The 22,540-nt window shown below is 49.8% G+C and overlaps 1 protein-coding gene across 3 annotated transcripts in view; it reads right to left on the reverse strand.

Annotated features, from left to right (window-relative positions):
* Positions 1-22,540, reverse strand: part of MTMR14 (myotubularin related protein 14) — a 54,683-nt gene that overhangs the window by 9,505 nt on the left and 22,638 nt on the right. For 2 of the 3 annotated variants that reach the window (XM_025375764.1, XM_025375763.1), the window contains exons 7-17: positions 20,570-20,643; positions 15,827-15,897; positions 15,174-15,248; positions 10,009-10,075; positions 8,591-8,676; positions 8,299-8,375; positions 8,016-8,052; positions 5,343-5,413; positions 4,477-4,535; positions 4,157-4,295; positions 3,074-3,253 (exon numbers count right to left, since the gene is read on the reverse strand). In XM_025375764.1, coding sequence (XP_025231549.1) covers positions 3,074-3,253; positions 4,157-4,295; positions 4,477-4,535; positions 5,343-5,413; positions 8,016-8,052; positions 8,299-8,375; positions 8,591-8,676; positions 10,009-10,075; positions 15,174-15,248; positions 15,827-15,897; positions 20,570-20,643 — 936 coding nt within the window. The remainder of the gene's footprint in view (positions 1-3,073; positions 3,254-4,156; positions 4,296-4,476; positions 4,536-5,342; positions 5,414-8,015; positions 8,053-8,298; positions 8,376-8,590; positions 8,677-10,008; positions 10,076-15,173; positions 15,249-15,826; positions 15,898-20,569; positions 20,644-22,540) is intronic. The other variant, XM_025375765.1, reaches the window with a different exon arrangement.

Raw genomic sequence — 22,540 nt, forward strand, 5'->3', positions numbered from 1 at the left:
ATTACTTTCTATTGTTTATGTTATCTTGAATGTTTTCAATCTGGTTGGCTGATCATGGATGTGGAACCTGCAGATATGGAGGGCTGACTGTAAATGTGTTTCCTTTACTGTTTCAGTCAGTGAGATGTGTTTTCTGTTACTTGCATTTGAAAACATCTGACAAGGCTGATACAGAAGGTTTGAAGGTGTACAGCTAGGAAGGACCTTGGAATTACCTAAGCCTCTGATTACACAGATAAGAAAATGGAAACCGAAAGTCATCAAGTGATATGTCATGAAGTCACACACAGTTAGTACTTGAACTAAGATATAGAATCCTGGGTTCTGAGGGGACCTGGCTGTCACCTAATCTAAACTTACCCTGCTCCCACCCACAAGCAGACAGCCTAGGACAGAGCTAGTTGCTCAAGAGTAGTTAGCAGGTGGTGGAGGTTGGGGGAAGAGTAGCTAACCGAGCAGCAGAGGTTGGTCCCTGTGTTGCTACTCAGCTATTCAACCAGGCTGCTGGGCATCCCCCAGCAAACTTCATCTGCTCTTCAGGTAGCCTGACTTCAAGCTGGGCTCAGTGGTGGCACCATCCCTCCTTGGGCATGGATAATGCTGTGCTAGCAACCCCCCTACTCCTAAAGGATGTGTGACTCCAGAGCAGAGGCCAAGGCCATGCAAGGTAGAGCGACCTGCTAACCAGAGGTTGGGGAGGCATGTGAGCTCAGAGCATTGGTCCTGGCCCGTCTCAGCCCTCAACCCTGTCACTGATGGAGAGATTTAACTCCAGAAATGCAGCTTAATCAGAAGCTGCTGCAGCAACAGCTAACAATGATTAAAAACCACCAGGCTTGCCAATAAGGGGTATGGGCTGGGGGTTAGTAAGAATTGGCACCCCACAGAACTTTCTTCCCAACCTGATTCATACCTACTACTTAACTTTGAACAAAGCTTCACAGATTCATTCCATGGGGGAATCCTGCTTTAAAAGAGAGATGCCTGTAGAATTTGGAGCATATAAAAACCCATTCACATTAGAAGAATTTTGGTTGTCACAGACAGCTTCACTAAAAGGTTTCTTTCCATACAGCTTCTCCTAACACATTAAAGACCTGGCTATTGTTACCTAAGAGGCAGGGAAGCTAATCCCTTAGGCACTTTAAGAGACTAAATTAATTTTAATGGTAATGGAAATATATAATTAGAAGGCTCCAAATCTGAATAATCTAGACTTTCAAAACCTCTGACCAATAGGCATCCAAGTCAGAAGAAGCCTGGCTCCAGACAGGCCTCCCCCAAACAGACCAGCAGAAGGATCAAACACCTCACAGTCGCCCACCCCACGCCTTTCAAAGCCTTGCACCCATCTTGGTCCAGCTATCCCAAGTTTGGCCAAGTCCCAGTGTGCAGGGCTCTGAGGTCAGGAGGACAACCTTTATCCTCCTCAGCCTCCCAAGAGAGGGCCTTGGTGGCCATCCTGACTGGCCACAAGAGCCTGAGCCACGTCCTGCAAGCAGAAAGTCACCTGTGAGACTGAGGGACACTATCACAAGATTGCAAAGTGCTATTTTTTGGCAGGCAGGAGATGGCGAGCTAGGGTGTGGTAATGGGTGATGGGGTGCTGCCTCAACTTGGGAGCTCACTGCAGTCTGGGCAGTTAAGACTGAGGCAGGACCCAGAGGACAAGAGGAACCTTCTGGTTTCCTCCCTAGTAGTTCAGCAATGCTGCACAGGCAGAAAAGGACGCAGGGACCATGACCTAAAGCCACAGCCTGGAACAGTGAGGGTCACACAGTGCCACTGCAGCCCCAGAGTGGCCCTGAAGACAGCTGGGTGCAGACAAGGGTGATGCGGCAGCAGGCATGCACACAGAGGATGGGACGGGGCACCAGCACATGGGCTTGTCTGTCTGGCCCCGTCTCTGCCCCACCACTTCCAAGACACCTCCTATGGGGCCAGACAGCGTGTGGCCGTGGTTTCACAGACTCAGCTCCAGCACTCAGGCAGTGTTCTGAGCTGAAGAGCTCACTCAGGAGTGAGCACACAGGGCCCCTGTGGGCAGTGCAGTCTGGAACACCCACTCCCGCTTATCTGCTCTGCCTACGTGCAGAGGATGTTCTTCCCCATATTCCTTCATTGCCTGTTTTTGCCCAGAGGGAAAAATCATAGAGGGGTGATGGGAGGAGGGTTCCAGAAGTTTCAGAATGTTTTTCTTCTTAACAGACCTATTACTACCAAGGACGAAACTGAGTCTGAAAATCACATGGATGTGATGTGGCAGAGCTTGACTTGAATCTGGGATGGACTCCAAAGCTCATGCCCATTCTTCTAAATGCCCCTTTCTCCCTGGAATTCACTAAGGGCCTGAAGTCCCACACTGCTTTATTCGCTCCAGAAAGGCGAGACATTCTCAAAGCTTTAGAAAACAAAGCAATTTACAGGATTCTTTCGACAGGAGTATGAAGTGGAAAAAGTGGTAGGAAATGCTTTTCCGAAGTGCCAGACCAGTCCTCAGTCCTAGCCTCTGGCCCGTGCTCAGCTCTAAACTCACCCAGAAAGCACCATTCCTGCAGCACCCTTCAGCCACAGCCCTGGCACGGCCATCCTGGCTGAGCTGCTCCCTTTCCAGGTGTGCAGTCACCACCGTTTGTCCCAGCCACACACATGTAGCTCAGCTCCCTAACATCTGTTCTCACTGCTCCACCAATTCAGACTTGAGATGTGAGAGCCAGAAGGGACTCAGAATCTAGATCCATCTCTTCAATCACAATGGGAGGTGCGCCTAGGGGGCTGGGATCTGCCAAAGGTAACAAGTGGAGGCAGTCCCTATTCCCCACCATCACATCACAGCCACAGCATTTCTGAGTTCCCCTGTATTCTGCTAGGGTTCGAGGAAGGAGTCTCAAACCACTCTACAAATCAGCCCTTGCTTTATTACCAAACACTAACCCATCCTCCAAATACTGGGCCTGCAAGCTTAGAAACCCCATCTTGAGACCCTAGCTCAGGTGCTGGGCCCCCGACCCTCCAGTCTTATTAAGGGGGAAAGCTAGCCACTTCCAACAGCAAGGGCTTTGGAGCTCCTCACCTGGGTTTGGGGACCTCCAGGGGACTGCTACCCATCCTGAAAAAGTTATCAGAATGGTTTGAGGATGAGGAGCTGGAAGACCTGGCTTCCACCAGCCCCTGGTGGGAAGGCAAGCGGTCCTCTGAGGGTTGTGGCCGGTTCCAGAGGACACTCTGTGGAGAGGATGAGTGGCTCTTCCTCCTGCAGTGGAAGGAGCAGGGCTGTGAGCCAGGGGCCACTGCAGGCAAAGCCCTCTGCCCACCCTCACTGAATTTCAGGCCCAGGCTTTACTTCCACTGGGAAAACGTCACATAGGAGTGGGCAAACATTAGCACTCTCTCCAGCTCAGGGCCATGGGTAGAAGGGCTGGGTCTTTATGGAGGGTCTATGGCATCCAAATCACACCAGCCTACTGGCCTCGAAGTATGTGCTAGAAAATGATTCCTCACTGTTCAGTCACTGCCCACCTCCATATGTTATGCAAAATCTTTTTTTTTCCTTCTTTTTTTCCCCCTAAGAGACAGGGTCTTATTATGCTGCCCAGACTGATCTCGAACTCCTGGGCTCAAGTGATCCTCCTGCCTTGGCCTCCCAAAGTGCTGGGATTATAAATATGAGCCACCACTCAGGACTGTGCTATACAACATCTTGAGCCATATGTCTATGGTGAAAGTCATCAGGGTCTCAATTTCATGAAATTCTCAAAGGAGCTGACCTTCAAACAAGTTCCCAATTCCCTATCATCTTATACCCACCTTTTTGGTTTTCTTTTTCCAAAATGGCCCCCTATCTCCCCAACAAATGATACAATGGAGCTCCTCTAATACCAGCCTCCCAGCACCCCCCTGCCCTACCCTGCCCAGCCGCTTCTCTGTCCCACAGGGAGCCCTAGCCCTTTATGCTCCTGGGCCACCACAGGCAGTGCCCTTCACCAACCAGATGGCTGGCTTCCGAGGCCCAGCAGAGACAGCAGGAGCACGGAGCTATCTTCTCAGCTCTTCTGTTGGGGGCCCCCTTTGTTCTCGGGGCTCCAGCCTGACTCCCTGGTGCTGATGGCCCTGGGCCACAGCTGTGAGTGACCTTGGTCCCAGTCTGGCCCCTTACCAAGCTGCCTGAGTTGGCGCTCCTGCTGGGACCAACTCCACGGCCTCATAGGTGAAGCTCCCAGTGGCTCCTGGGGAATTCTCCATGACCAGGGAGAAGTCGCTGCCAAGGCTGGTGGTGCTGCCACGGTCCTTTCGTCCTAAAAGTAGCCAGTGCCATCAGTCAGCATGTTACCTTCTCCCACTACTGGTCCCTCACCTTTTCTATACCACATAACTAGGGGGAAAAAAAAAAAAACTCCTAGGACGAACAGTTCCTGCCTGATCTGTACTCGGGAAGATGCATGGAGGAAGGGAAGTCTGTTGGGGCCCAGGACTCACTCAGCATGCAGATGTCTTCCAGGGTGAAGCCTCCATCCCGGGCTGGCAAACTCTTCCTCCTAGAAACAGAAGCTAGAGCAGTAAATTCCAGATCTATCTGGGGTTTTATTGTCTCCCGTTCCTAATCTTGCCTGCTCTGGAAAGCAGCTCAACTCACTAGCAACTCATGGAGATGGGTCCTAGCCTAGGGAGTGTTATAAAACACCAGGCCCACTGCTGGGACACATGCTGCAAGGCTCTGTCCAACACACAGGTGCAGATTTCTGAGGCCAGCAAGGTCTGCATCCTCCTCATCAGCTTGTGCCCTGAGTGTTCGCGTTCAAATCTGGCCCAACATGCTTGTAGCTCAGATTAGGAAGGCAAACCAACTCAGGCAAGACCCCAACTCTCACAGGGGTCCTAAGGCAGTTGCCAGCCAAGACGCTTGCATTTCCCAGGCTGGAAGCAGCCTTCTGCCCCTTTGTAGGGGGCTGCAGTGTTCAGCCACACTTTCTGCTATAGGCCATGGAGGGCAAGAGTCAGCTTGAGCGCACTGGGAGTTGAGAGTCCTCCTACTCCTGGGCTGGCTTCTCCCTGCAGCAACGCACCTGTTCTCTTGGCCATCAGAGACCACTCATCTGTCCCAAAGCCTGTCTGCTAGTGTGACTCCAAGTTGACCCCAACATGGCCTTCCCTGCAGAAGAGCCTCTTCACCAGCGGCCTTCAGCAGGGACCGCTACCCTGCCCTCAGAGCAAACGCAGGAGGGAGCACCAGCCCAACAAGCAGGAAGGCAGGGCGGGAATGAGGTGGCCAGCCTCTGCCTGCCAGGGAGCAGCCCTTCTCAGAGTGCCCTGGCCCAGCATGACACGTGCAGGCCTCCACTTACCTCTGGGTCTTCAGAGCAGAGAACTCCTCGGAGGTAATATGCTTCAAAAAATTGAAGCAGAAGAAGAAAATCTAAAGGAGAGACCAAAGAGCAATGCACAATGATAAGAACCGAGGAGGCAGAACTCCCAGGAGAGGGCAGCCAGCCACTCAGGTCAAGGCCCCTGCTGGACAGTGGCCCTGCTGTGGGACTCTGTGGGTGTTCTGGTCCATAAATGGTGTGGGTGGTACAGAGGCCTTGGCAGGGCCTGGCAGATGCACTTGGACCGGGGGAAGGCAGGAAGGGATTTCCTTCCTGGGACTGACTGCCAGGGTTAAGCCAGCAATTTTTGTTGTTGTTGTTTGTTTTTTGAGACGGAGTCTTGCTCTGTCACCCAGGCTGGAGTGCAGTGGCACAATCTCGGCTCACTGCAAGCTCCGCCTCCCGGGTTCCCGCCATTCTCCTGCCTCAGCCTCCCGAGTAGCTGCGACTACAGGCACCCACCACCACACCTGGCTAATTTTTTGTATTTTTAGTAGTGACACAGTTTCACCGTGTTAGCCAGGATGGTCTCGATCTTCTGACCTCGTGATCCGCCCACCTTGGCCTCCCAAAGTGCTGGGATTACAGGCGTGAGCCACCACACCCGGTCAGGCCAGCGATTTTTCAAACTATCGTCAAATTCAACATGTGTGTTCTCAAGTGGTTAAAAAGGATAAATTGAAATGGTACCCTCTCCACTCTTCTAAGATTCCCAGGGAGAGACGCTAACAGGGAAGGACAGCTGCGGGAGAGATGACTTGGGCACAGGGAGAATAATGAACAAAGCAGGAACATAATGGAAGGCAAAGGAATCACATTTTTTAGGAGAGGCACCCAAAAATACTGGTTCAGAACTAGAGGTGTGGGCAGCCTAGAGGTGTGGGCAGCCACTGTCTGGTCTAGAGCCTCCCTTTGCTGAGAAGCTGTGAGGGTCAAGTCTTAAGCCTGAGATGGGCACAGGCAGGAGGCTCCTGACCCCACCCAAATCCCCACCTCCATGAGCAATTATCTTCTTCCTTTCAGCCAGTGCCTAGCCTAGGGGCCTCCAGGAAGCACACACCAGGCTTCTGTTTCTGTGGTGATTCCCAAAGGCCTGGCCCATGAGCCCCTCCCTCAGAGAAATCCCCACTTGGCATCCCACGAGCCCTGTCAGTTTCTTTTCTCTGTGTGCCCAGGCAAGGAGCTTCCCCGCACAAGGAGAGGGTTGCCCAGGTCGGTTCAGTATGAAAATATTGTGTTACATAAGATTAAACAGGTGTTTTCACTGCAGACTTTGTAGTCTTTAATATGCTAATATGTTCCTCAAACCTCCAAGGTGAGGTGGGGAGATGACACAATCATGTTTAACTAATAGGCCTGGGGTTTTTGCTTTGGACACATCAGTGTCTGGATTGTCTCGGGGGTGGTAAACGAAAGGTCCTGAAGACGAACGCTGCAGTTGAGGAGAGCCTCTTGTCTACATGGAGAGATGCCAAGGGCTCAAACTCAGACACTACTTGGCTCAACCCCACCCTCTGCAGGCAGATCTGGTCTGCTTTGTGGGGGTAGGGAGATTACAGGGAGGGTAGAATGTCCCCGAGCTCCGGGCAAGTCCCAAAATGAGAGGCTACAAAGAGGCTTCTTTAAGCACTGATTTCAATGCCAAAGTCACCGCCTCTGAGGAAGTTCATGGGGCCCTCTGAGGAATAGGCTTAGAGCTCTACAGCCCTGGCAGATGCGGTAAGTGTTCAGAAGAAGAGATTTGGAAGGGGAGAGGAGCAGCTGAGACGGAGGAACAAAAGGAGGAGGCGCGAGATAAGATGCCCAGGAAGGAAGCAGCCTCACGAGGGTGAGAAAGATGAGAAACACACTTTGGGAAAATGGGGGAGTGGGGGCCAAAGAGAAGGAGCTGGCACTGTGGGACAGCTTCCATGCTGGGCTTCTGGACTCATTCTCCTAGTGAGGCAGCACGCTTGACACCAGGAGACTCAAGGTGAAGCACATCACCCAAGGTCACCCAGGGAGTAAGGGGGCCAACTAGGGAACACACTCAGGGCCGACTCCAGACCTGCATGTGATGAAAACAGGCACTAACAGGTAAGGCCTGTGGAGAGTGGCTGACAGGATGGGGGCGCAGAGGTGGCGACGGGCATGGGGTAGAGAGTACTGAGCACATGGGAAGAAGAAGGAAGAGCAGGTCCAGAGGAGAGGGGACCTGGAGGCAACTATCAGGGGCAGGACCCTGCTGCCAGGCGCCCTGACATTGAAAAGTGGCTGAAGGGTGTGATGGGAGGGTGAGGAAGAGAAGTGCTGCTGTATTTTAGCTGCAGAGACGAGGGGCACAGAAAAGACTTATAAGATGGTTCCAGAACTGAGCAGAGAAAACGAATGGCCTGTGAGAGGAAAGATCACAGGCAGCCAAGAAGCTTTGTAACTGCTCACCCCGACGTGTGGGCTTGTATTATCTCCACGGCACAGGCCCACGAGGCCCAGAACAGACAGCTACTGTGTGGGTGCTTGTCCTGCCATGCTGCCTCAGGAGGACAGGACAGGGGGCCACATCCCTGCATACCTGGGGCAAGGAGCTGTCCCTAAAACATGGAACTCAGACAGGCCACCCCCTGCCCCTCTTTCAGTGCTGAGCTGTGCCCACAAATCATAGGTGGCACTCACCTCCTCCCCTTTGCTGAGCCGATCTACCAACATGTGCCTGAAAAAAAGAGGGCGGAGAGGCAAAGTCAGCAGCACCAAGATGACAAGGCCAAGAGGACAGGGTCACCAGACACAGACTGTGTCACTGGCACCAGCATGGCAGATGGGGCCTGATCAGCAGCTTTGGTCCTTCTCAAGGGGTAGAATTATCCTTACCTCCAACCCCTGTCAAGGGAGCCACCACACAACTCACATACAGAAACTGTTACCAAGGCCCCAAAACCCGACTCCTGCAAAGGCTTACCCAAAGAGGAACCAGTCATAGGCCACAGTGAGGTAGAGGATCTCAGCAGGCTTCAGGGACGTGTGGATGAGCCCATCCTGGAAGAGACCACAGGAGATGTGACAGAGCCCTCTTCTTGTCCCCAGGAGCTAAACCATAACCAGACCCAGTGACAACGCAAGCTGACGAACACCCTGAAGGACAGGGTTAAACACATCTGCTCTGAGCAATGGCATCCCCTGCCTCAACCTGTCTGGAGACAATCCTAACACACCCAAAGAGCAGAGCGTGGTAGGGGCCCACTCATACTCACAGCCCATAAGGAAAGGCGCAGGAGGGAGATGAAGAGGGGGGTCCGATCCCAGCCTGAGATACAGTGTACCAGCAGCCCGCTGTCATCTACTCAGGAACCACAGGAGAGGATGCCCAGGAGAGAATCAGACATGGGCCGATGAGCAGGGAAGTACCACCACCCTGGCCTGGTGGAGAGAGCCAGGCCCCACCAGCTTCTGTCTTCCCCAGTGGCCTCCCCACGGCTCTTCTCCAGCCTAGTCCTAGAACGGGGTGAGTGGCAGGCATCTGGCTTTGTAGCCTCCTTTCTTCCTTTCTGGCTATAGTTCTCAGTGTACTTCTGGGGACACAGTGCAGCCTGCACAGTCCACTTCGCGCAGGTCATTTAGGCAGGGCTGACATCCCTACCCAGTTTCTCAGAGGGCACTACAAGTATTTTTTTGGGGGCGGGGAGTGGGCAGTGTGCAGGGCTGCATGAGTTGCAGGACAATGACTATCCCTGGCCAACTCCAACCACATGCTAGTACTACCTTCCCCATCCTCTAGTTTCTACAGCACCCAATATGCCAGACACACATTTCCAGAAGTGCTTTGAGGGGTAGGTACTGCCCCCAGCTAGAGAACCAGTGCCTGGCTCCAAGGGCTGGCATGTGACTTTGTGGCAACTCTCCCTCCAGTGACTAGTTCAAGGATGGGCACTTAACCCAAACTGGGCCAATGAGCATGAGCTCAGACTTTTACTGGAACTCCAGAGACTGAGGCAGTCTCCCCTGGTGGAGCTAAGATGGCGGAAGACAGGTCTGGAATGGCTGCCAGCCATGAGGCCAAGACAGTGGTTTTGAGAAACAGAGAAAGATTCTTTATGGTGTTCACCTGGCTCTGTTCTTGGGCCTTCTTGGTTCCATAAGCCAATGCATTTCCATTAGTTTGAGCAAGTGCAACTCCTACAGAAGTCCTGATTGCTACCAGGGATTTAGAGTCCGTCTGCTCTAGAGACATTGAGCAAGCCAGGCCCATCCCATCAAAACAGCCAAACTGGGTGGAGGACTCTGGAGAACAGGGCCTCTACAGGCTGTGTGCATCCGCTGAGCAGCCAGGATTGATTCTCTCATCTCATGCCTCATCTTTCTGAATGAGAGGCCCATCCTGGCCCCACACACAATGCTGATGAGCAATGCTGAGCCAGTGTGAAAATACCCTGTGCATGGCAGAGATGGTAATGAGTTCTTAATTTTGTTTTCCAGGATTTTGAGGACATGGAATAAAGCCACCAATGGACAAATCCCACCCAGCCTCTGGGATTCTAGGAACTCCCCAAATCCCTCTCCCACAGTGCAAAAGTTAGGTGTGCGACTCCAACAAACATACAGTTGAGGCAGAATGAACTGGGAACTCCCCAAGGGTGCAGTGGCTCGAGGGATCTGGAGGAGACAGACTCACCATCGCTGTTAACTAAGGAAAGCAGCAGCTTCAGGTAGTTTTGTGTTTGTTGCACCAGGTCCCAACACTGTTGGAGAAAATTGAGAAGAAAAGGGGTCTAAGAATGGACATTAACTCAGATTTAGAATTTAAAGTATTTAAAAAATAAAATGCCCAGAGTTATTCTGGGGCAACTACACAAGGCCCTTGGTCACAGACCACAGGTTTTGAATCCCAGATAATCTGGGACATTCATATTCCATCTCCAGCAGCTCCTACCACCTCTCCCTGCACCCCTCAGCCTGTGGACCCCCTACTCAGTGTGTTCTGACCCAATGTGAGAGTGAGGAACACAAAGGGATGCTGAGGCCAGGGTGATCCAGAGCCCCCTGCCCACATTAGGGTCCTCTAAGTGCTGGGCTCCTGGTGTGGCTGTCCAGGAATTCAGTACAGGTAAATGAAGAGCCCTGAGGCTGTGGCCAATGTCTCCAAATGGCCACATAAAAAGATTCATTGCTTCATTTGCCATCACATCATAGAAAGTAAAACATCAACCTTTTCAAACATGCTTCATTTGCTTTTTATTGCTACTTACTGCATACTATCTTTTGATAAACAATAAATAAGGAGTCTAACAAGGAAAGTCTTTTTAAAAAGGAAGCTCATGAGGTGGGAGATGGGAAATTAAGCAAAAGTCCTTAAAGATGAGAACCTCTGTCCTAGCCCAAGTGCAAGGTCTAGTCCAGACCCTCTAAGAAACAGCCCACTCAGAATCTGGAACTCCATGGAAGGGCCTGACCCAGTTTTGCGGCACCCTCTTCCCTAGCTGGGGCAGCCTCTGTTCTCTTAAGATACAATTGCTTAGCAGTGTTCTGGGGCTGTGCAGAGAGGACGCATGCCAGCAAGACAGCACTTCCCAGGGGGAGGGGGAACACGGCACCTGTAATTGGAATGGCTTTCCCAGGAATTTAAAACAGGCTCATTTACCTGACCCTCCCACGCCCCTGGAGAGTTCTGACCCACTTTTAGTGGCTCCAGAGACAGGCGCTGCAGTGCTGTGCTAATAAAGTCATTATCAGTAGCTGCACAAGGGATCTCTCAACTCATCTGGCTCAACGTGTCAGACACACCATTGCCGATGGAGCAGTGATTCTCACAGGGCAAGGAAAAGCAGGAGAGGGAGGTAGGAGCTGCACTGCACCAAGCCCAGTGAGCATCAAGTGGGCTGGGGGATGACTGCAGCAGCTGGGGAGGGCAGGCCCCGCTAAGGACTAGAGAGCTGCGGAGTGCCAGCCAACATGATGGCTGTCTGGAGGAGATGCTGACCATCAGGGAGGGGCAGGAAGTTCCCAGGGCTGGGGAGGGCTGGGCTGGTAGAGGCCCAAGGTCACATGGCTGAGCTGAAGGCTAAATCAAGCCCTGCCAGACTCCAAAGTCCACATTCTTAATCATATGCTACACTGTAGTTACTCTTCCTATAACACCAGAGTAAGCAGCAGAAGTCTGAGGGGACTGCTCAAAGTGAGGACTGAGGAGATAAGCTTTTAAAAAAAAAACAAAAAACAAAAAACAAAAAACAAAAAACTAGGCTCATGCCTGACTCTCTCATCCTATGTGCATCATGAAGTCTCTGGGAGCTGAGTCGAATGCCATGTCTCTGCTTATGTTTCTATGCCTAGAGTACTCTTTCTCCCAGTTGGCAAACTCCTATTCATCCTTCAAAGGCCCAGCCCAATTATCTTCTCTTTGGGGCTTCTGTGACCACTGCTGTAGACGATGGTTATGTTGTTGCCTATTTTCCTATTCTAATCTCCATGAGGGCAGAGGCTGCTTTGGCATCTCTAAGGCTTAGTGTTCAGGGACTAGGAGGTCACTGCAGAATGTTCCTTGCTGCCTGTTCATAGGTGGGGCAATGCTGAGTGCCTGAGGGGCAGCAGCCCCAGAGAGGGGTCTTAGTACACAGAAAGGGCATACCTCTATGGAATTCAATTCGGTTACATGGAGGGCAGCAAGACACATGTGTCCTGCCACATGCCTCCTCCTACCATTCATTCATTCATTCAGTGAGCCTCACACTGCATGCCTCCTGAAGGGCCTGGCACCAGGCACACAAGGGTGAATATGACCTCAGCCCTCATGGAGTCACAGGACAGGGGAGACAAAGCTAACCACTGCAGGCGTGCAACTAAAAGGAGACCTCTAGGATGCTGTGCGACCATGTGACTGGAGAGCCGAGCCTGATCTGTAGGGACATCAGGGAAGGCTTCTCAGAGGTAATGACATGAGACAGCATAAGCAACAGAGAAAGGAAACATGTGTTTCTGGCAAAGAAAACAGCATGTGTGAACCTGGAGAGGGTCGCCATTTTTTTTTTGAGATGGAGTCTCGCTCTGTTACCCAGGCTGGAGTGTAGTGGCGCGATCTCTGCTCACTGCAAGCTCCACTTCCCAGGTTCACGCCATTCTCCTGCCTCAGCCTCCCGAATAGCTGGGACTACAGGTGCCCACCACCACACCCGGCTAATTTTTTGTATTTTTTAGTGGAGACGGGGTTTCACCATGTTAGCCAGGATGATCTCGATCTCCTGACCTCGTGATCCGCCTGCCTTGGCCTCCCAAAGTGCTGGGATTACAGGTGTGAGCCACCGTGCCCGGCCATGGGATGCCTTCTTAAGGAGCTGAAGGGAGGCAGTGGGGCTGCAGGAAGATCAGCTGGTCACAAGAACAGGCAAGACCAGACTGCATGGAGCTGGGTAGGCCATGTACAAGCTCTTACATTGTATTGTGAGGAAAATGGGAAGTCAGTGGTAGGTTTTAAAGCAGGGGTGACAATGATGGCCCTGCTCTATCATTTCAGTGGTTGCTATCTGAGCACTTCATTTCTAGTTACTCCTCAGTGAGGCCCCATACTCAGCTGTGAGATGCACTGAGACAGTGGTGGCCTGAGCTAGGCACTGCACGGGAGATGAGGGCAAGAAGGATTGCAGTTGCATCTGGGGCAGAGACTAGAGAACCAATGGGAGCTGGTGATGGATGTGGTGGGAGCAAAGAATTCAAGTTTCAGGTGTCAGCATCTGGGTGAACGGTGGCCATGGCCAACTCTACTCTGGACAGCTTAAGTCTGAGGGGCCACCTGAAGGCACAATGTGTGAAAGAAGATGCAGGTATGGATCAGAGAGGCCTGGCTGTGGGCTCATGGCATGGACGATGGATAAGATCACCTGGGGAGATGGTGAAAAGGAACAGGGTACCAGCACCCCAGGGCTTTGCCGGCAGAAAGGGCAGAGCCCACACCCAGTGAAGGAAGAGGATGCTAGGAGCCCCAGTGAGATAAACAGGTTGAGCAACACCGAAGAGGTGGCCTCTTAGGAGGCACCTGCCTGACTGCTACACTCCAGCCCTGCTGCCTTCACGCCTGGAAGTTTATCAGTGTTCACTTCCCTGAGTTAGCCAGCTAGCAGCCTCTTCATAATTATCATTACAATCTGTCTGGTATTTCAGTTCAGGAGTCCCTTTCAAGCAGTGATCATATTTGAGCCTGGCACAACTCTGAAATAGGTACTGCCAACACCACTTTCAGGGGGAAGTGAGGTCATTTGTTCTAGGCCACAGAGCCTTGCAGGAAGGGCCAGGCAAGCTGGGACCTAGATCTAGGGCCTGCATCTACTAAGCAGAGTACCTCCTCACATGCACAGGACCCCTTCCTAAAGAGGTAAACATCCTTGGCGGGACCAGTGCCTGGAACTGTCACATCTCATTTGCTGAGTAGTTCATCAGATCCAGTTTGTACCTGCATATGGAGAAAAAATGGTGCCGGAAGGGACCAGAAAGAGGGTGGTTTAGGGCAGAGTCTACTTGACCCCTGCATACAGCACATAAAGAAGGAAACCTGCCGGTTCTTTTATCTACTCAATCTGTCTAGACACAGCCTGGGACATGAGACCACAGCACAGGTAGCCCAAACCTGTTCCTTCTCCAGGCTTCCAGACCATAATAAACTGGCCTGCTTTCCTTCCCAGTGCTCCCTCTCTTGCAAACACCTGCATAGGGGAGACCTGACATCACCCTACTTCATACACTCAAACAGTTGCTGTGAGCATAAACGTTGTGATTAGGGGCTGGATATATACAGAGAAAACAAGATGGACTTTGCTGCAATCAGGACAACAGTACTGACATTGGTGATGGGCTGCTTAACATAGCCAGGTCAGCCTTTCAAAGAGAGAGATCTCAAGGCTAGGTGGGAGCTGTCTAGACCTGGGGACAGGGGAAACTAGCAGGGAGGGAGAATGTTTTCTGTTGCTCACTGGCTCAGTCTTTCAAGTTCTAGGCTCTGTGCCTGCTTCTGTGCTGGGATACACAAACTGTGGGTCCCTGTCCTCCAGGATTTCAGGGAAGCAGATCTCTAAATCAGTGACTACAGCTCAGTGGAAAATTCCATGATGGATGTGCCCAGGGGGTTAATGGGAATATAGATGCAGGCATCCAACTCGCCAGGGATAAGGAAGAGGCAGATCAGGGAAGTCTTCCTGATGCAGACACTTGAGCCAAAGCCTGAAGGGCAGTATGTCAGCCAGACAAGAGGAAGCTGAGAGGTGGCAGCCAGGCAGAGGCACAGGACATGGGAAAGGTCGCAGAAAAACAAAACTACTTGTTCTGTTTGAAGCAAGTGACAAGCAAAGCTACTGGCAGCATTCACACTGTGTGGGCTAAGTAAGGGTAGAGAAATGTTTCCAGTAAGACTAGGGGCCCCTTCCATGGTGTGCAGTGACGGAGAAGAGCATGGTGGAAGTAATTTTAACGTTTCTATAATCAAATGAGGTCAGGCAGCTCTGTACTTCCTCTGGCTGAACACACGTTTAAAAGGAAAAATGTAAAAGTAACTAAAGCCCAGATCTGGAATAGCAGACTCTATGAGGTCCTCTGGAAACAGAACCCCCTGGTGGATGCAAATCTTTGAATGAGTCACGTTCAGAAAGCTTTGATTTTCTGGGACATGAGCAAATCAAGAGATAGTTGAACGGACACACAATTCCTCCTTTCTGAGAGGTCAGAGGGCCAAAGGCATCTGAGGGCACAAACCAGCCCATCAGGCAAACACATGAGGACCTTGTGGGGCAGACGTCAGGGGTCTTCTTGGTCCCCACTCCCTTATCCTGCCCTCAATGCTTGAGTCAGGTCCCTCACCTGATACTGGCTCCAGTCAATGTTCAGAGAGTGAGTCAGGAAGTCAGGGATGCTCAGTGGGGCATCAACGTAGTCCTGGGGACAGAAAGACTCCTGTGAGATGTGGGTTGGCCACCAGAGGAGGCTAAGGTGATGGGGAAGCTTGCAGTCCTGAGGCTGTGACTACCACAGGCAGCGCTTGCCTTCTCTGGGCCAGATACCTGTGCTACCTGGGAGTGACAGCTTAAAAATCAATGTGACCAGATCATTACAGCTGAGTAGAGTTTTTTAGTCGGACATTTGATGTTTGTTGCTGAAACATGCAAGATCAATATGTGTTCAGCTTCCAGCAGGTTTTCCATGGCCTGCCCCTACAGGCTGGGGAAGGCAAAGAATGCTGCCCCCAGCTTTCACACAGAGAGTATAGAAAGAAGGGCTTTTCCTATCTTGTTTCTGAAAAATTCCCTTAAACAAAAGACAAATAAAGGGGAGAGGAAAGTATAATGATGAAAATTTAACATGTATATACAAAGAGAAGAGGGAGAGAAAGAAAAACAATCAGGGAAGAAAGGAAAGAGGGAGTTACTTTCCCCCAAAAGACTGCTTGCTGTTCTCCTTGGTCTTCCTTTACAAAGAGACATAAGACCCAATTTGATGTATGTTATTGCTCATACCTGCTTCCAGTTAAATATGAGCCCTTCTGCCATGTAATCCCGATCTTTATATTCCTTGAAAAATTCACAGCCTGGAAAAGAAGGGCAGAGTTATGACACCTCCCTTCCCAGCCCAAAGTCTTCTGAGATAGCTCTGGCCAGACCCAGGTCCCTGAGTGCTGTGTAGAGGGGGCCGCCAGCTCACACTTCTCCAAACTAGTGGCTCCAGTGAGGCCAAGGCTGACATGGGTGGGCAAAAGCCAGAGGCGAGCCTCTAGAGTCCCTCTGGTTTCCTGGCTGCATGCCTTTTCCACGAGGCACCGTGTGCTCTCAGCCTCTTTGTAACTTTCTCCATCTATGCTCACTAGTCACCAGTCACTTCCCCCACATTGCAAGTCCCTTTGTCCTACAGGTCTCTGTAGTGCCAATCCCAGTAAACAAACGCATGACTCACAACGTGAGCCACTGCAGCCTAGCTGCAGAGGATCACTCTTCCTCATCTCTAAAATGGGGGCAAATAATGCTAGCCTTGCAGGCTTTTAGTGAAGACTAAACATCCTAACATACTGGAAAGGCCCATGGACAGTGCCTAAAACCTGGTGTTCAAGAGACATTGCCATGCCCAACAAAGCAAAGAGGTACTTTTCTATATTATTTGGTGGAAAAATCGTAAGTAACTCCACCAGGACAAACCCTCAGGAATAGAGAGAGAAACACTGGAGAGAATAGGGCTTTGGCAACATTCCCAGCTTAAAATCTCAGCTTTTTACTTAACACTGTAACGCTGAACAAGTTGTTTAATGTCTCAAAGCCTTGATTTTCTCATTTGTAAAATGGCTGTTTAAGGATGACAGAATACATATAAAACACGTAGCACAGCACTGATCCAAGTGGCACTCAAATGGCAGCACACCATTGTCATCACACTGCCACTGCAACAAGAGCCCACAGTGCCAGCCCACAGCTTGAAGTCAACTACTTTGCTCTGCACTTGGGGTTGGCTGCCTTGGTCACAGAGAATGAGTTGTGCCCCCAGGCTGTGGCCTGCCCCTGCTGAGTCTGACCATAGCACAGTGAGCATCTGGTCCTCCAAGAGCTCCTGGTGGCTTCAAGAAATACCGTGGGAGAAGGCACTTGGCTAGCTTGCAGTTATTCTCAGCACCTCAATCAGGACCTCTACACAAACTTCAGAGGGCATGTAGCTTTGGCCACACCTCCAAGTCTGGTGAGGTCCCAGAGGCAAGAAAACAATCATCCAAATTCAGGGGAAGTAGCTGCAAGGATTCACATGGAATGTTGCAGCAATTCTTGGGCCAAGTTCCTGTCTAAGGCCACCTCAGGGAAGATAGAAAAGCTTCCCTGGAGATCCAGAATTGTCTTTCATTCCATACACACCCTGCACTCTAATCCCCAGGCCTCAAGAAGTCTGGAAACAATCCTCAGTCATTATACTTTAGCCTATTCTTGGGAGCCTCACTGGGAGAAAGAAGAATTACAGATCTCAGACAGAGGCCCTGAGTTATGAGCCCAGGTTTAGAAGAGACACCAATTATCTCTCAGAGCTCTTGTGAAGTGCTGTTTTCCCAACTCTAGCTGCTCAAATCAACACTGCAAGCCTTAGGCTGAGTTCAGACCCACCTATGATACAGAAGCAGTTTTTGTGAGAAACAGAATTAAAACAGACTCTACTCAGGGCAATGCCTGATGCTCATTACCTGAATAGGCTTCTGAACCACTGTCAGGCAAGAGGAGAGGGACCAAAAGCAGGATGAGAAGAGCCATTCACTCAAGGAGGAAACAGATTAGATTTGTGCTGCAGAATTTGGGCCCATCTATTTTGGTGTGCTGAAAGAAATGATCCCAGAATACTTCTCATTTCCAAGGGCCCAAGATAGAGTGACACAGCTAGAACTGAGACTACTGAGTACCTGTTTGAGCCTCAAAGTCATCATAGGGTTCAACTGAGATTCCTCAAACAGCATCAAAGTGCAGCTCATGACTTGGTTTGGATAATAGTAATTTTATTTTATTTTTCTTATTATAAAGTAAGAGAAATATGTTTTTTTTTTTAAAAAAAAAACACAAGAACACAAGTCTATCAAATAAAAAGTGATTCTTCTGTTCCCCTTATTTGGGTGTGTAATGGTGTCTCATCCCATCTCCAGCTTTTTTATTTTTATTGATCCTCATTACCTTCCCTAACACACATACACTGTCAGATGCAGTACATACAAATTTTGATCTCTTTTGATGTCTTTTTTATGTTTTTGTTTTTATTTTTGTTTTGAGACGGAGTTTCGCTCTTGTTGCCCAGACTGGAGTGCAATGGCACAATCTCGGCTCACTGCAACCTCCACCTCCCGGGTTCAAGTGATTCTCCTGCCTCAGCCTCCCGAGTAGCTGGGATTACAGGCATGCACCAGCCTCCCGAGTAGCTGGGATTACGGGCATGCACCACCACGCTCGGCTAATTTTGTATTTTTAGTAGAGATGGGGTTTCTCCATGTTTGTCAGGCTGATCTTGAACTCCCGACCTCAGGTGATCTGCCTGCCTTGGCCTCCCAAAGTGCTGGGATTATAGGCGTGAGCCACTGCACCCAGCTTTTGGTGCCTCTTACAACAAAAAATAGTTTTGGGGAAAGCATTCAGGCATCTTAACATTTTGGCACACTTCCTTTTAAGCCTTTTTTTGTAAGCACGTTTTCCTTTACTTAGTTGAGAGTATACTATGTGATTCTGTATCCTGCTTATCTTAAGCTCTGTGATGTTTTCCGTATCAAAAAGTGTAAGCATTTTCTATTTTTTTTCTTTTTCTTTTTTTCGGTAGAGACAGAGTGTCGCTGTTTCCCAGGCTGGTCTTGAACTCCTGGGCTCAAGCAATCTTACTGCCTAGGCCTCCCAAAGTGCTGAGATTAAAGGCGTGAGCCACTGTGCCCAGCCGATTTCCGATTCTTCTATGACTATACTATATTTCATTCTACTGATGGATGTTCCATCATTCAATCATTATTCTGATTAGTGAAAACATTTCTTGTTTTGCTATTACAAATAGACACCATGAAGAACGTCCTCAACACCAAGTGGCTGAATTACAGCCTAATGACCAATTATTAGAAAAATACCTGGGTTAAAGGGTGATAACATTTTGGGAGGCTTGTAACAAGTTGCCAAACTATAGCAGAAAGGACACTGCGCTACTATTTTGGAGCAATGGTATTTATACTTCTAGCAAAACTATTTTTTCCAAACCAAGTCCTACTTGAAACCTAAATTTAAATGAAGTAATGCCTGGTTCCTCAGGCAGTGCAAATCTGCAGAGTTCAGTCTGTGGAACCCCCGAAGCATCTCCTGGGAGCTGGAAACTATGTCTGAAAACTAGCTATGGAGTTACCCAATGGTTCCAGTGTGGACCCCCTTAGGTAGGATACTCCCATCAGTGTGGGTCTGATACTGCCAAGCTCACTCCAGCATCATTATCATCATCATCATCTGCATCAGCCCAAACTTGCTTTTAGGGAAGAGGAGGTTCCCTGAGGCTTTCCCAACTACTCATCATTGGGCCTTATTTACAGGACACCTGTTATGGAGTGGTCCGGCACTTCACTCTGAAATAAGCACCATTATCTTCATTTTATTAAGGAGGAAACTGATGCTCAGAAGGGTTACAGGATTTGTTCAAGGAGACACAGTGCTAGGGCTGGGATTCCTGCCCAGTTCTATGTGGCACCAAACACTATGCTAGCAGAGAACAGTGAACAGACTCAGGAGAGGTTGCAGGAGGCAGGGGAAGTCCCCTGCAGAGGTGCCGGGTTACCAGGGGCTGGAATTTGGATACCACCATCTTGCACATGATGAGGACACCCCTCCTACAAGGCACTAGATGAACCTGCCTGCCCTTGCTCATGGCTATGTGGCCCCAAGATTGAGGAGATAAGGTCCAACACAAGACTGAAGGCAGATGCTGGTGCTGAGAAACAGGAGAGAGGTTTTAAGGAGAAAGAGTATATTACTCCCTGTTGTCTGCTGACAACATCTTGCACTGATGTTAGAGCTCCTTGCCCTCCCTTGCTGAACAGGCAGGTATTGCCAGAAAGCTTGAATGCTACAAACTAGACTAACAGCTTTAATATCCACTGTAGAGAATATAGCCCTGGCCACAGGTTGCACACACTTTTATGTGCCAGGGACAAATGCAGCTTTGTGGATACCAATGTGCTTTGCAACATGGTGTGGCCACTGTCCAGTTACTGGGAACATAGCAATTATGTGTTCTTCTACCACCAGAATAGCCTTGCCTGGGGCAATTTCCATAAATAACTCAATCACTTCAAGACATGCACCCAAAGCGTGACATCCACTCAGGCTAGAGCAGCAAGTATAGTTGCTGACACAGAGTACTAATAATGTTATTTTACACTTAAATGGTATTTTCATGCACAGACCACTTTCATATAAATCAAAACTGAGCTAAATTGTTCCAAGTTTCTGAGAAAACTTGAGGCTTGGAGGGGTGAAGTACTTCACTTAAGGCTGTGGCTAGGACCAGTGACAGTGCTCAATCCCTAGACCCCTTGAGTGGAAAGCCCCTTCCCCAGGACACTATCCTACGCTTAGTGTGGCCTGTGACTAGGAACTAAAATGTCCTACGCTGCCTGAGGCAAACCCTCCAGGAAAGCTTCCAGTGTAACTAAGTAGAGAGGGCTTGCTCATGGCCCCCTAGGTCGCCAGTCCTAGGATGCCCGCCACTAGAAGAGAGCCCCCTACCTGGATACGGGATGGAGAGGAGAGTGAAGTCGGCATAGCGCTGGGCTTTGTCCACCTTCTCAGAGGAGGTTACACTACAAGACAAGGACACAAGGTGTTACAGTGTCGCAACACACACACCATTCCCCAAATAAGGGTTATAATCACAAATGAAGCTTCTGCTAAAAAAGTATTCTTCAATGTTAATAATTCCCTTCAGCAGTGCCTACTTTGTACAATTAAGAACTATAACTTTGGCCGGGTGCGGTGGCTGGAGGTCAAGTTCCCAACATGGAGAAACCCCGTCAAGACCAGCCTGGGCCGGGCGCGGTGGCTCAAGCCTGTAATCCTAGCACTTTGGGAGGCCGAGACGGGCGGATCACGAGGTCAGGAGATCGAGACCATCCTGGCTAACATGGTGAAACCCCGTCTCTACTAAAAAATACAAAAAACTAGCCGGGCGAGGTGGCTGGCGCCTGTAGTCCCAGCTACTCGGGAGGCTGAGGCAGGAGAATAGCGTAAACCCGGGAGGTGGAGCTTGCAGTGAGCTGAGATCCAGCCACTGCACTCCAGTCTGGGCGACAGAGCGAGACTCCGTCTCAAAAAAAAAAAAAAAAAAAAAAAAAAAAAAAAAAAAAAAAAAAAAAAAGACCAGCCTGGACAACATGGTTAAACACTCTCTCTACCAAAAATATAAAAAATTAGCTGGGTGTGGTGGTGCACTCCTGTAATCCCAGCTACTCTGGAAGCTGAAGCAGAAGAATTGCTTGAACCCAGGAGGCAGAGGTTACAGTGAGCCAAGATCGTGCCACTGAACTCCAGCCGGGGTGAGAGGGTGAGGCTCCATCTCAAAAAAAGAACTCTACCTTCTCTGACCCCAAAATGCACACAGTGTAGCCACTCTGACCCAGGAGTGAGATGAGAGCCAAATAATATGATCCTATGGGAAAGCTTTTTTCCTGCTCTCCTGTCTTCTCTAATAGTCACTGAGCCCACTTCTAAACAGGGTGAACAAACAGCATCTGAAAATAAACACTGGGGACTCTGACAGATAAAGGGAGGGAGGAATAAGGCAATATTCAGATCTCAGATAGGTGAGCTCTAATTTTAGCCTCAGTATGCCTTATTTTCTAAGATCACCTTTTAGGATCATTTAAAAACATTTAAAAATCATTTAAAAAACAAAATTTTGGAAAAAGCTCCTACAGTCTCATCACTAACCCAGGCTCTATTTTTTAGTTTTGACTTCTTATATTTGAATTTGGTTCATATGTGTTATTTTTATATGACAGCAGTCACTAAAGTAAAATTTGAATATATGCTGATTTTTTTGTTCAATTTTAAAAGAAATTTAGGACCAGGCACAATGGCTCATACTTGTAATCCCAGCACTCTGGGAGGCTGAGGCAGGAGAATTGCTTAAAGGCCACATGTTTGAGACCCCCTTAGACAACAAAGACTCCATCTCTATAAAAAATAAATTTTAAAAATTAAGAGATTCTAATCTGCCACACATGGCATAGAACTTGGAGCCAGAAAAAAAAAAAAAAAAAAGATCTGATAAGGAAGAGAAAGTGAGGCCGGGCGCGGTGGCTCAAGCCTGTAATCCCAGCACTTTGGGAGGCCGAGATGGGCGGATCACGAGGTCAGGAGATCGAGACCATCCTGGCTAACACGGTGAAACCCCGTCTCTACTAAGAAATACAAAAAATAGCCGGGCAAGGTGGCAGCGCCTGTAGTCCCAGCTACTCGGGAGGCTGAGGCCGGAGAATGGCGTGAAGCCGGGAGGCGGAGCTTGCAGTGAGCTGAGATCCGGCCACTGCACTCCAGCCTGGGCGACAGCGCGAGACTCCGTCTCAAAAAAAAAAAAAAAAAAAAGGAAGAGAAAGTGGCAGCAAAGCACTGGGTAGAGACTGATGGCTGCCAGAGTCACTAACGTACAACCTGAGCAAGCTACTTCATCTCTCTGTGCTTCATCTCTCTGTGCTTCAT

Source organism: Theropithecus gelada, chromosome 2 (assembly GCF_003255815.1).
Source record: "Theropithecus gelada isolate Dixy chromosome 2, Tgel_1.0, whole genome shotgun sequence".
In the NCBI taxonomy this organism is placed as follows: domain Eukaryota; kingdom Metazoa; phylum Chordata; class Mammalia; order Primates; family Cercopithecidae; genus Theropithecus; species Theropithecus gelada.